This window comes from Vulpes vulpes, chromosome 16 (genome assembly GCF_048418805.1).
Source record: "Vulpes vulpes isolate BD-2025 chromosome 16, VulVul3, whole genome shotgun sequence".
NCBI classification, from domain to species: Eukaryota; Metazoa; Chordata; class Mammalia; order Carnivora; family Canidae; genus Vulpes; species Vulpes vulpes.
This window is the reverse complement of record NC_132795.1, coordinates 8,978,594-8,994,049: the sequence shown is the minus strand read 5'-3', so window position 1 is coordinate 8,994,049 and position 15,456 is coordinate 8,978,594. Positions and strand designations below refer to the sequence as shown.

General features: G+C 35.8%; 1 protein-coding gene across 2 annotated transcripts in view; it reads right to left on the bottom strand.

The window, feature by feature from the left end:
* Nucleotides 1–15,456, bottom strand: part of BARD1 (BRCA1 associated RING domain 1) — a 76,899-nt gene that overhangs the window by 20,246 nt on the left and 41,197 nt on the right. For both annotated transcript variants that reach the window (XM_072742951.1, XM_072742952.1), the window contains one exon: nucleotides 358–466. In XM_072742951.1, the coding sequence (XP_072599052.1) occupies nucleotides 358–466 (109 nt within the window). The remainder of the gene's footprint in view (nucleotides 1–357; nucleotides 467–15,456) is intronic.

Here is a 15,456-nt window from a genome sequence, read left to right as displayed (position 1 = left end):
AAAATCTTTAAACCACGTATTTATAAGTTCCTGAAATTATTTCATTTATATTAGTTGACATATTTATAATTTCTCTCTTTCCTATCTCTCATTAGAATGTTAGCTCCTTGAGAATAAGAGTTCCACCTGTCACATTGGTTGCAGTATGAATGCTCCCTAAAATATATGGGGGAGATAAAAAAAAAACCCCACTTGTTGTTAGACTTATTCTAACAGTCTTTGAATTAACAATACCTAATACAAAGGAAGTGTTCAATAATTGTGTGGTGATTGAAAGCAATTTGCTAACTGGAAATTTTCCTATTATATTCCTTTCAATAAAAGACAGAAATTCCCCAAAGCCTAATCCATACTTACTACTGAGCAATGGCGAGTTGATGATGATTCATTCTTCTCTGGTAGCAGCAATAGTGATTTCATATTTTCATTGTCTGCATAATCCACAGGCCGCAAACCAAATATGTTACTGGTGAAATAAGTGCAGATGGGTTTAAGCAAATAGAATGTGTGACTTGATTTTTAACTAAATGCACCAGGGGAAGATTTTTTCCAACTTCCTTAATAATATACAACTTTAGTAAAATAAATGACTCATAATTCACATAAAGCCTAAGGATCAAGTATCACAAGCTGCTGAATTCAATGAAAAAAAGGATGCAAAATTTCAATTTGACATCAACCATTTCTAGGGAGTATTTTTAATTGAATATGTTGTTACTTACACATGAATTTTTTCACAACTCTGTATTCTTCTGTATTCATATTCATATTTTTAATATAGCTTCATAATCATTAATCACCAAGGGCAAGATGCTTTCAAATGCAAATAAAAATAATTTACCATAGCTATCATAGGCTCTACATAAACAAACACAGAAATTAGATAAATACATAGGACAGGCATTCAGATCTGCTAGAAAGAAAACCATGCCACATGACAAACAAATGAATAAAGCAGTGAATGGGGCACTTTTAAAATTAACTTTAATATGTATGTACATTATATAGTAATCACAGCCATCTAAAAGAATCAACTGGTGGTTTAGGAAACAAGATAACACAGACTTCTCAGAATGTACTAATTCACAAGTCGGAGATTCTATTACACTGGAAGAGAATTCAGAAATAGTAGAAATCTGTTATTTCATAGATAAGAAAACAAAGAGAACAAGGTTCCAATGACGATGAAGGTTGTGCTTTCCTCGTTTATTCCAATAACAGGCAATATTGCCCATCATTAGTTTTTTAATTATAAGTAAATTGTTAAAAATATACACTTAGTCTACTCTTCCACTTATGTGTGGTTTCCAAATAATTTTAATATATTGTATTATGACAAAAAAAGTTTCCTAAAATGAGCATTCTTTTTATATGCTTTCAGGGTTTTTAAGATTATGGTATATCCAAGTAATGGCCACTGAAGTGCACATGAAAATGCAATGATTTCAACAGGACACAAAACGATACACATGATACAATACCAGTTTTTAAAACTGTACTGAATGTACAGAAAAGATCTAGAAGATCTAGAAACAGAGTGGAAGGAAGAGGAAGGTGTCAACTCTAAAGCTGCGTGAAGGGCACACAGATGAGGGATAGAAGCACCGATCTGGTTTGGAGACAAGGTCATTATGAATGACCCTGGAGAAAGTAGTTTTGATAGCAAAGCAGGAAAAGATAGCCAATGCATTAAGAAATGAACCCCAGTAACCATTTCTCTAATGACTGCCACTCATGACTCAGGTTCATTCGCTCCTCTTGCAATGTACCCATAAACATTGATAAATTTGTACTCTCAGATTTCCGTTTAGACCTAGGCTCAATAGTTTGCAATCTTTCTCTGGCAACGGTCTTTCTCCAGCCAAGAATCATACTGTGTTTCTGCTTTCTGATTTACAACCAAGTGACAAGCCATTGCACTGGATTTTGGGTCTTTCTGAATCCACATACATTTATAGCAGATGATTTCAGTTTACTGCAAAAGGTAGCGAATTTCATCCACTATACTTGATATTTCTTCATTTCATTCTTTTAAATTACTGTACTCACATACCAAATAAACAATCTCCTCACACATATACTCTCTAAGTATGACAATCAAAAACTAGGAATCTGAGATAATGAATGAATATTCTAGGTCTTAAACCACCAAGTACAAAAATGAATAAACAAAAAAATGGGTCATGTGTCACATCCTATGCCATCAAAAACAAAAAACAAAAACAAAAACAAAAACAAAAACTGTACACCACCAGAGGATGTTTTTGAGAAGACAACTGTAAATTTAAAAAAGACAACTTCAAAGAAATAAAATGTGAAAGCCTAAGAAATAAACTTTAATAAATAGTAACTATAGTATAGTTGTTTTATACAAATATGAATTTAAGTCCACTCTGATAACAGAAAATAATGTTAATGGAAATACTTCCCAAAAGTACTACCATCAGCCAGTGGTCTGCAAACAAAAAGTAACCAGTAAAACAATTGTCTGAACAAGTAAGATGCTTATACTGTCTAAAGTTCTCCTTCATAAAATGACTGGCATGATTCTAATTTACATTTACAGTCCTTACTACACAAAGCTCACTATCTCATATGGTCTTTAAACATGCACTTGGATTATGGATGCTTCTGCTTATACACAGTTCACTAAACCCTTAGCTCTCTTGTATTGCTAATGAACTGGCAAATGGTACATACAAATGCTACAGATTGAAAGATAATCAGTTAAACCTCAGTCCTGCATCATGGGAGATGGAGCCTATTAAATCCTGTCATGTTTCTGCTTTGTCGTGGATCACTGACATTTGAAATTAAAATCAAGTTTTAATAATGTGGCACCTTCAAACCAGGCATAGGTAAGATTTCTCCTTTATCACATGGACACAAAAAAGTCATACAACTTTTCCCCCCATAATGATATATTTAAATGCACTAATATTTTCTTTAGACTTAGTGTAAAAAATCAGTTTCAAATGTACAAAATTAGGGGTGTCTGAGTGGTTCAGTCAGTTAAATGTCTACCTTGTGATTTCAGCTCCTATCATGATCTCATGGGTCGTGAGATCAAGCCCCGTGTCTGTCTCTAAGATCAGTGGAGAGTCTGCTTAAGATTCTCTCCCTCTTCTCATCTACACCCACTCTCTCTCTCCCTCTCTCTAAAATACATAAATCTCTAAATAAATACATAAATAAAATGTACAGTTAGATATATCTTCTTTTTGGAAAAAAAAAAGTAACACTTGGAAGAAAAATCACAAAAGACTACCAATGTGACCGATTATTAATTGAAGACAGTGAGAATAACTTTCCTCACTAGGATTCCTTTTGATCACGAAGACTGATGACAACGAAGTTACTAAAGAGTTGAACTGCTGTATTTAACAGTGCAGCCTTACCCCACAGGCAAGAGTTCAGAATACAGTATAGCCCTTTAGTGTCCTTTCCACTCAAGAATATACTAGAACCTGTCCACAACTAGGCCCAAGAGAAGGTGCACCACTCAAAAAAAGAGAGGAGAGATGCGCAAATTCAAACTTGAACTTACACATACAGGTCTTTCAGTCCCAAACACTCATGCCGAAAGGCATTTTAACTAATACTAAACCTATCATGCGTGACAGGCTACCAAGACAGTGTCCATGAATGAAATCCTTTATGAATCCTATAAAATTGCAAACACATACATTTTAATTTTCAAGTCCCTGGCTGGCTGTGGAGCAGGAAAAGGCACAGAAATTCAAAAGAGCAACATTCCTTTTTTAAATTATAAAACATAAATTATCTGTTATAGAAGATTATTTTTATAGAAGATTAATTTTTTAAAAATTAACTAGGGCAGAGGACAATTAATAGGTCCAATGGTCCATGCACTATTTTCTAATTATGAATTCTACACCCCTGCAGGGGAAACTGTGTTAATGGCAGACCAAGTACCAAATCCTACACTTTATATATCTCTTTAAAAAAAAAAAAAAAAAAAAAAAAAAAAGGCATATGCTATTCTCCATACACTCAAAATGGTTCTGATATAATGAAGAGCTTTTATTTTAGGTTCACACCGGATGCACTGAAGGTAGTGGGAAAGAAGGATAGCCACTGAGGTTTTGACTAGTCATCAATATAAATATTCTCAGGCAACAATGAAGCATGGAAGATATGGACCTTTTTATCTGAGGTTGAAAGAGAAGTTAATTTTCCCTCTTGGGTAATGGACTCTTATTTTAGTGCCTAAGATGTAAATTTCTCATGCAAAACATAAGTAAAATCAGAGTTAAATGAATCAATACTGTATTTAAACGCAAAAATGTATTTTTAAAAGTGGCAAAGTTTGCATAGCAAAAGTCCAAATCACATAAGTATTCTAAGTAAAATGTGATGTAAAAAACAGTGTTAGATTAAATCTAAACAAAAGATAAAGTCTGAAGTATATATATATATATATTTAAAGGTTATATATATATATATATATAAAACCTTCTACTATATAGAAGTAGATATATATATATTTAAAGGTTTTATATATATATATATATATATATATATATATATATATATATATATATATATAACACCTTCTACTATATACATATTCCCTCCACAATAATAAAGACTTATAGCCCCAAAACCTTGCAGCATAAAATTCATAGTTGAGGATTACAGCCTTCACGAGGAAATAAAGGACTGGGAAATTTCACTGAACGTATAAAAGTTTCTGTATTTTTTAAATTAAACAATGAAGACAATAGATGAAGAGCATCAATGATAGTACTGCATATAGTTATTTCCTAATTACCTTATCTTGACTGACATTTCAAGATTTTCCTCCACCAGTATTCAGTAAGATGGTTTTAAATTTATTTAGCTTTGTGATAAATCATGTTCCATTCTTTCTTTACCTGTATCTGGTCTTCCATAGATGCTCAATGCCTAATTATATTTCTTAGTTGTTGACTCTCTCTACCTCCTGGACTATAAAAAGATTCTGTTATTATCACATTTTTAAAGTATTAACTAAAAAAGTTAGTTCTTGAGCCTTCTCCCCAAAACTTAAAGTCACATGGTCTTAACACCATTTATGACAATTTAATACCAGAACCTATTAGAATATAGAACTTTTAAAAAAAATATTTTATTTATTTATTCATGAGACACACAGAGAGAGAGACACAGAGACATAGGCAGAGGGAGAAGCAGGCTCCATGCAGGGAGCCTGATGTGGGACTTGATCGCGGGACTCAAGGATCACAACCTGAGTCAAAGGCAGACACTCAACCACTGAGCCAACCAGGCATCCCTAGAATATAGAACTTTTAACTTGGATCCCTTGGCTCTTATATATGAGCTTTGCTCCCTTCTAAAGACATCCAAAAATAACTAAGGTTGATTTTTTTTTTTTTTAAAGGCTGGATTTTGTCTCAGGGTTTCTTCTCCCTATCAGGGCTAAGTTACAAAAAATCTTTACTTCTCTCTACAAGTTTGCTTTACAGACAACTGAAATAATTTAAGTTAAATTCTTACAGTAGCAGACAAGGTTTATTTTAGTACCTGTATTCTACTATGAATATATTACTATTTGAGAGCGATTAACTACTAGTAACAGAATTGGAGAAATCTTCACATATTACATACTATGCAAATTATAAAATTGACAATGATGTGCCAAATGGAGAGTTTATTTCTATAACATACTCCATTCATGTTCCAGTGACCAGAGAAGGTAGAAAGCATCCTTGATTATCTTCAAGAAGATGAGCAGAAGTTGGAAGATGGTGGAGTAGGAGGACCCTAAGATCACCCTGTCCCAAGGATAGGGCTAAAAAATACTCCTGTCAGTGAGTAGACTGGCAGAACAAATCCCACAGTGAAGACAGAAAAGAGGCCACACTGAAGAGGGTAGGAAGGGCAGAGACATGTGGGAAGCTAATCAGAAAATGGCATCCCTGAGAGGGAGGGAGCTGGGGGCACAGAGAAGGGAGGAAAAAACAGAACATTACCAGGGAGCTTGCATGGGGAAGACAATTCCCCAGAACATTTGGGTTTGAAAATGAGAGGAGCTGAATTTCATAAATTCTTACAACCAGAAGGAGTTAAAACTTAAAAAATTAGCCAGCTTGGTTCTGGGAGAGCCCAGAGGGCATCAGGAGGTAGAGTTCCCACCCTTAAAGAAAGTTCGACAAGAGCCAGATATAGTATAGAAGCAGCAGTTTAAAAACATCTGGGAGATACCAAAGAGTTATTTACTCCTCTCAGAGTGAGGGGGGAGGTTTCTCCGGGAGATTCCACCAGGAACAAAGGAGCCAGCTGGCACCATTTCCCCCCCCATGCTGCCAGGCACAAACGAATGGCCCCACGTGGCATGGCCTTTGGGGAAACAGCACAGTGCCAACATTCACTAACTTGCTTATACTAAGCTCCACCTCCTCCAGCCCATCTTGCCTCAGTCCCAGCTCCCTAGAAGACCTGTGCAAGCCATGCCAACACCAAGTCTCCCTACCTGCACATATTGCAGGGCCTTGGTCTCAGCAGTGGCAGAGGCCCCCCAAAGAATACCCTGCACACTGTTAAAACTATGCACCCACCCTAGGCAGGGACCCAACACTGCCCACAACTGGCAAAGGAAATCACTGCAGACAACTAGGTTAAGGGAAAAGGCAGCCAGGACACAACAGCAGGGCTCATGCAATGTAAGAGACAATTCTGAAGTGCCAGGCTCTGGTAAACAGTGCAGGTGTTCTGCACTGCAGAACACCACAGGAGGCCATTACTTCTTCTTTCTAAGGCCATTACTTCTAAGAGCAAGAGACATATAGCTGACTTTCCTAGCACAAACAGACACACAGAGAGTTAGACAAAATGAGAACACACAGAAATACATCCCAAATAAAAAACAGGACAAAACCAGAGCAAGAGACATAAACAAAACAGATATAAGTAATATACCTGATAGAGAATTTAAAGTAACAATCATAAAGATACTCACTGGCATTGAGAAAAGAGTGAAGGACATCAGTGAAACCCTTAACAAAAAGATAAAAAAAGAACCAATCAGAGGTGAAGAATATAATAAATGAAGTGAAAAATACACTAGGTGGAATAAATAGCAAGCTTGAGAAAGCAGAAGAATGTATTAGCAACTGGAAGGACAGGGTGATGGAAAGTAATCAAGCCGAGCAGGTGAGAGAAAAAAATTATATAAAATGAGAATAATCTAAGGGAAGCTCAGCAACTCCAACACATCAAGTGTGATAACATTTGTATTATAAACACTTTAAAAGAAAAAGAGAAAAAAGGAGGCAGAAAATGTATTTCAAGAAATAATTGCTGAAAACCTCCCTATTGTGGCAAAGGAAACAGATATTAAGATCCAAGAGTCACAGAGATTTTCCAACACACCAAGATACATAGTAATTAAAATGGCTGAAAGTGGGGTGCCTGGGTGGCTTAGTCAGTGAAGCAGCTGAACCCTACTCTTAATTTCACCTTAAGTCGTCATCTTAGGGATGTGAGATTGAGCCCCCAGTCTAGCTTGGGACTCAGTGAGGAGTCTGAGATTCTCTCCCTCTCCTACTGCCCCCTCCCCTTGCTTGTGCTAAATAAATAAATACAATCTTTAAAATAAAATAAAATAAAATAAAATGGCAAAAAGTAGAGAAATTTTGAAAAGCAGCAAGAGAAAAGAAGATAGTTACATACAAGAGAAAACCCCATATGGCATCAGCAGATTTTTTTCTTTTTTGGCAGAAACCTTGCAGGCTAGAAAAGAATGGCATGATAAATTCAAAGTGCTGAAAGACAAAAACTTTGAAGCCGAGAAGACTCTATCCAGCAAGGCTATTATTCAGAATAGGAGAGAAAAGAAGAGATTCCTAGACAAATGAAAGGTAAAGGAGTTCCTAACCAATAAACCAGCCCTATAAAAAATGTTAAAGGGAATCTTTTGAGTGGAAAGGAAAGACCATAAGTAAGGGTAAGAAAAGTAGGAAGCACAAAAGCAGTAAAAATAAATCAGTCAAGGGAATTAGGAAATAAGAGGATATAAAGTATGACACCATATACCCAAATGTTGGTGGGGAGAGGAGTAAAGAACAGATTCAAATTTAAATGACCATCAACTTCATACAGATTGTTATTTACAGAAGATGTTATTTACAAACCTAATGGTAGCTACAAATGAAAAACCAGTAATAGACATGCAAAATAAAGAAGGGAATCCCAGTGTACAAAGGAAAACCATGAGAGAAGAAAGCAAGAGAAAAAAGGATCAGAAAAGAACTACAAAAACAACCACAAACAAGTAATACAATGGCAATAATATATATGTGCCTATCAATAATTAGAATATAAATGGAAAATAAACTAAATTCTCCAATCAAAAGACATAGGATGATAACGGAATAGTTAAAAAAACAAGACCCATCTATATGCTGCTGACAAAGAGTCACTTCAAACCTAAAGACACATGCAGATTGAAAGTGAGGGGAGAGAAACATTTATCATGTAAATGGATATCAAAAGAAAGCTGGGGCAGCAATACTTGTATCAAAATAGACTCTGAAACAAAGACTGTAACAAAAGACAACCCTGTATAGTCATTAAGGGGATAATCCAACAAGAAGATACAACAATCTTAAGTATTTATGCACCCAACATGGGAGTACCCAAATACATAAAACAGTTAATAACTCTAAAGGAACTAATCAATAGTGATATAATACTAGGGGACTTTAACACCTCACTTACATAAATGGACACATGATCGAAACGGAAAGTCAACAAAGAAACAATGAGTGACACACTGAACCAGATGGACTTAAGATATTTCATCCTAAAGCAGAATACACATTCCTATCAAGTGCACAAGGAACATTCCCAGAATAGATCACACAGGTCACAAACCTCAACAAATTCAAAAGAATCAAAGTTATACCATGCATCTTTTCTGACTGTAACACAATGAAACTAGAAATCAACCATAAGAAAAAAATCAAGCGTAAATACAAGGAATTAAATAACATGCTACTAAACAATGACTATGTCAACCAAGAAATCAAACAAGGAATCAAAATACAAATGGAGACAAATGACAATGAAAACACAATAGTCTAAAATCTTTCTGATGCAGCAAAAGTAGTTCTAGGATAGAAGTTTCTAAGCAACACATGACTACCTCCAGAAGTAAGAAAAATCTCAAATAAAGAACCTAACACCTTACACCTAAAGGAGCTAGAAAAAGAAGGATAAATAAAATACAAACCAGCAGAAGGAAAGAAATCATATAAAAATTAAGCAGAAATAAATGACACAGAAACAAAAACGAAAGACAAAGAAAAATAGAAAAAAAAGATGAGGCCAATGAAACCAAAATGGTTCTTCGAAAAGATCAACAAAGCTAATAAACTTCTAGGCAGACTCATCAAGAAAAATAAAGGACTCCAAAAAACAAAATCAATAATGAAAGAGGAGAAATAACAAAGGATACCACAGAGATACTAAGGATTATAAGAGAATATTGTGGAAAATCATATGCCAAGCTAGAAGAAATGAATAAATTCCTAGAAACATATAATGTACAAAACTAAAGCAGGAGGAAATATAAAATCTGAACTTGGGGCACCTGGGTGACTCAGTCACTTAAGCATCTCTACCTTCAGCTCAGGCCATGATCCCAGGGTCATGAGATCAAGCCTGGTATTGAGCTCCCTGCTCAGCAGAAAGTCTCCTTCTCCCTCTCCCTCTGCCCCTTCCCTAACCCCACTCATGCGCGTGCGCTCTTTCTCTCTCTCTCTCAAATAAATAAAATCTTTAAAATATATATATACGTATGTGTATATACATACACATATGTGTACGTGTATATACACATATATACTTATTTTAAAGATTTTATGTGTATATACACATATACATTTATACATATATATATATATATATATATATATATATATATATATAATCTAAACAGACCAATTTACCAGCAACAACATTGAATAAGTAATCCATCAACTCCAAACAAAAGTCTAGGATCAATAAGTTTCACAGATGAACTCTACCAAATATTTAAATAAAGGCCTTACATGAAAAACCCATAGTGAACATCATATTCAGTGGGAGAAACAGAGCTTTTCCCCTAAAATCAGGAATAAGCTAAGCATGCCTACTCTCCCCACTTGTATTCAACATAGTACTAGAAGTCCGAGCCTCAGCAGACAACAGAAAGAAATAAAAGGCATCCACATTGGTAAAGAAGTGAAACTTTCACTATTTGCATACAACATGATACTACATACAGAAAACCCAAAAGAATCCACCGGAAAAACTACCAGAACTGATAAATGAATTAAGTAAGGTCAAAGGATACAAAAGCAATGTGCAGAAATCTGCTACATTTCTATACACTAATAATGAAGCAGCAGAAAGGGAAATTAAGAAAAGAATCCCATTTATAATTGCATCCAAAATAGTAAGATACCTAGGAATAAACCTAACCAAAGAGGTGAAAGACATGTACTCTGAAAACTCTAAATGTTGATAAAAAAAATTGATGACACAAATGCATAGAAAGACATTCCATGCTCACAGATTGAAAGAATAAATATTCTTAAATTAAAATGTCTATACTAGCTACCCAAAGTAATCTGTAGATTTAATGCAATCCCTATCAAAATACCAACAGTATTTTTCACAGAACTAAAACAAACCATCCTAAAATCTGTATGGAACCATAAAAGACCCAAATAGCCAAAGCAACCTTGAAAAGAAAAAACTAAGCTGGAGGCATCACAATTCCAGACTTCAAGTTATAGGACAAAGCTGTAGTGATCAAGAGTATGGTACTGGCACAAAATCTATGTGTCATAGATCAATGGAATAAAATATGTAAAATAAATAAATAAATCCACAATTATATGGTCAATCTTAAAATATTAACAAAGCAGGAAAGAATATGCAATGAGAAAAAGTCTCTTCAACAAATGGTGTTGGGAAAAGAGGACAGCCACATGCAGAAGATGAAACTGGACCACTTTCTTTCACCATATACAAAACTGAACTTAAAATAGATTAACGATGTAAATGTGAGACCTGAAGCCATAAAAATTCCTTAAGAAACCACAGGCAATAATGTCTCTGACATTGGCCAGAGCAACGTATTTCTAAATATGTCTCCTGAGGCAAGGGAAACAAAAGCAAAAATAAACTACTGGGACTACATAAAAATAAAAATCTTCTACATAGCAAAGGAAACAATCCACAAAACTAAAATACATTCTACTGAATGGGAGAAGATAATTTGCAAATAACATAGCTGATGCAGGGTTAGTATCCAAAATATATAAAGAACTTATACAATTCAACACCAAAAAAATCCAAATAATCCCATTAAATATGGGCAGAAGACACGAACAGACATTTCTCCAACGAAGATATACAGATATCCAACAGACACATGAAAAGATAATCACCATCAATCACCTGGGAAATGCAAAACTACTAAATAAAATCCTAGCAAACCGATGTAAAGCATTTGTTTAAAAAATAGCACACTACATTAAATCAAGTTTATCACAAGAATATAATATGGTTTAGTATTTTTAAATGTATTAATGACACAACAGGCAAAAGGTTTAAGATCATCTCAGTACAAACTAAGATTCATTTAATAAATAGTAAAAATAGTAAAATAACAAGATGTTTATTTTTCATATTGATTTTAACACTGGCTCTAAACCTACAGTAAATTATTTTTTTTAAATGACAATAAAATAAGGATGCCAACTATCATATTATTTTACAATACTGTCCTAGAAAATCAGATAAATGCGGTAAGAAGTTAAAGTTAATAAATGATAACCAGATCCTTAGAATTAGGTATTGGCTAGATATAAGAGAAATGTACTAAAATGAACAGTTTCCTATATATCAAAGTAAAAAGTTGTATTTATTAACAGAACATCCAGTTCACCAGAATAAAAAAAGAATCAAATATCTAGGGAACCTCAATAAATATCAAGTGCACACATAAACATACATATGTAAGATCACATATGTGTAACAGATGAAAAACTTTACTAAGATATGTAGCAGAAGGCTTAAATAAATGGAGAAACATGCTATGTTCCTGAATGAAAAATCAAGCTTATTAAATCCATTATAATCCATACCCTTAGTCAATTTCAACGTCAACTCTAGTAAGATTACTTCTTAACACAGTGTATTAGACTTTGAGTGACCTAAGAAGCTGATAAAGAGAGAGAAATCCATCGGTCCTTCCCCTGCCCCTGCCACCACTGTCCCGGTCACTACTTTAGCTCAGACTCACCTCCCTGGGTTATTGGACAGAGTTCTCCACTGAGCTCCCAGCCGTGTGCAGAAAGAAGTTTTCAATGTAAAATTTGAACCCTCTGGCACACAAGGTCTCGTTCTGCCTCTATCAACTTCTCCAGCCTCTTATGCGGTCATCCTCCTCCCCTTCATACTAGCTGACATCACTAACCAAAGCTCCTAGAACTGAATTGATAAGACGACGTCTTGAAGGCAATGTCCCTTAGTACCCATCAGCCCCTTCTAAAAAGCCCATCCTCCTACTCCTCTTCTTTAAAAGTCAATGGAAGTGCTCCTTCCTCTAGAAAGGCTTTTATGAGTTCCTCTAGTCATAAAATTACAGCCCCTAATCTAGATTTTCACAGAATCTTGTGAAGTGACCCATGAAGGCATGTGTCACACAGCTCTGTAATCACTGGCCTGTCTATTCACTCCACTAAAACACAGCAAGCAGATAAAATGATTGGAGGATGAGGAAGTAAAGTAGCAGTGGCAAGAATATGAGAAAACCTAACAGGATGTTACTGAAGACCCAGGAAATGAAGGCATTCGAGTAAGAAAACTTCAATCTCAAAAGAATGAAGAAGACTGCCAAAATGTCTGTTATAGAGCTGAAGATTGCCATTCAGAAACTCAGAAAAAGCAGATAGACCCTACCTACCTACAGCTTCGCTTAGTCAAAGTACCAAGGCATAAAAAGGGAAGGACACTGGTTCCAACCCTCTTCCTTCTTCCAGGAATAGAAAAGTCTAGTCCCGGTTATCGAGAGAAGAGTTCCATTAAGAGCAAAAGAGACATAATAAATATATATAAAAATATAAGCAGAGAAAATAAAAGTAATACGCCTGCCAACTCAGAGCCAGAGATATTAATGGTTTAAGGAACAAGAGCTTTAGGCAAAAAAAAAAAAAAAAAAAAAAAAAGGTAGTAAAAACTCCATCTAGTCCCCATGGTCCCCCTCCCCATGCTCTAAATGGAGAAAGTCAAGGAATTAATTCTCATCTATGGTCACCTGTCAGTACATAACTCAAAAAGACAATACACAGAACACTGGCAGAAAAAAAACAGATCTTAAAAATGTGAAGGCAATAGATTCCTATTGGGAAGCCACGAACCTACAAAAGGTAACATACTATGGATGCCCACCAATGGAGAAGAGACTAAGAATTCCCCCAGGGAGCACACATCATGTCCACTAACATCTACCAGGAACCAGTTCCACGACCCCAGAAAAGGGGCAGCTTATAGAAACTAGGTTTTAGACTTTTCACACCACACTTAAAGTCAATCTGGGAGCAGAGAGGCAATTGCTATTGTCATCAGATCTCTTTTTCAAAAGAGAGGAAAAAATATATCATCTTCTCATGCATTCAAATACTTACTCATTTCTACTACAAATAAATGTGGGTATAGACTATGTTAGGCACTTGGCAGGACCAGAACAGGCATGATTTAGAAAGGCTGGTATAAAAAATGCAGAAGAGAAAAAAAAAAAAAAAAAAAAGCTGAAGGCAAAGGGAACAGGAGGAAGATTATTAGCAAGAGGAGGCTGGAGACGTAAGTGGTGCCACACAATCCAGGGCCTTATGAACCATACCTTGAAGTTTATTTTAAAAACATGAAGAGGTACCAGTGAAGGGTTTTAAGCAAGTAAAGTGATTTGGCCAGACTTCTACTTTTATTTAAAAGTTCTCGGGCTACAGTGTGAGGAATGAACGAAGAAAAGTAATCTGAAAAGGAGGAGACCAGTTAGGAAACTGATAAATCCAATCAGGTGAACAAGAACTACTATGAAAACATCCCGAGATGAGCACTGGCTGGTATTCTATACGTTGGCAAATTGAATTTAAATAAAATATAAAAAATTTAAAAACTAAAACTAAAATAAAATAAAATAGAAAAGCAAAAAACATAGCAAATACTAAAGTATGATGACCACCAGTCTGGAAAAAAAGAAGTAACAATATTTAGAATTAGCTACCCCACACTTATACCCTAGATGAATCTACCACTGTATTTGCACCATAGCTGACTTACCGTCCTCTACTCAACGTTATCCTCACCTCTCTCACCAAATAAATCTTGCCTCTGTCCTAATTGTATCAACCAGTTGTCCAATCCAGTAGCTACTTGGCCCACGTGGCTATTTAAATTAATTAAAATACATTTTCAAATTTAGTTTCTCGAAATAAATCTTTAAAAAAGGGGGGGGGATCCCTGGGTGGCTCAGCGGTTTGGCGCCTGCCTTTGGCCCAGGGCGCGATCCTGGAGACCCGGGATCGAATCCCACGTCGGGCTCCCCATGCATGGAGCCTGCTTCTCCCTCCTCCTGTGTCTCTGCCTCTCTCTCTCTCTCTCTCTGTCTATCATAAATAAATAAATAAATCTTTTTTTAAAAAAAATTTAGTTTCTCGGTGGCAACAGCCACATTTCAAGTCTTCAACAGCAGCAGATGACTACTGGCTACTGCGTGCCCGGCACAGACATAGAGCACTTCCATCATTGCAGAAAGATCTATCGGATAGTGCTGGGCTACAGATATACCTACATCTGCCACTTCACTAGGTAAGCCTATTTAAAAACAACACATTTATCTGAGAGGCACCTGTGAAGGCAGACTCAGCTCACTGTCTCATGCCCACACCTTGTATATTAATAAGCTTCACCGTGTAGTGAAGAATCATGGTGTACAAACCACCAGACAGGCCCTGTGTTTTGGCTCATTAATCCTCACTATACTCTGAAGAAATAGAAAAGCAGCAGGCATCACCCATGTTTTATAGGTGAGGACACCAAGGCACAGAAATTAACCTGCCTGAGGCTATAAAGTCAATAATGGAGTCGCAAATAAAAGCTGAATTCCCTAACGCCCTGACCAGTGCTCCATTCATTAAAGTAGTCATGGCTGATTTAAGAACCCAAGGATGGAAACTATTCAGTTTCACCTGACCCAAGCAACCATTTGCTTTATCAAATGGCTGGCTATACCCACAGGAGGGTCATATCTGTTAGGACCACGTATTTGTGTGTGTGCACGCACACGCGTGTGCACATGCACACCAGAAAAATAAAAGTACATAAAAATAGGTATCCCTTGAGCTTGCCTTAACTATCTCATCACATGTGACAAAAAAT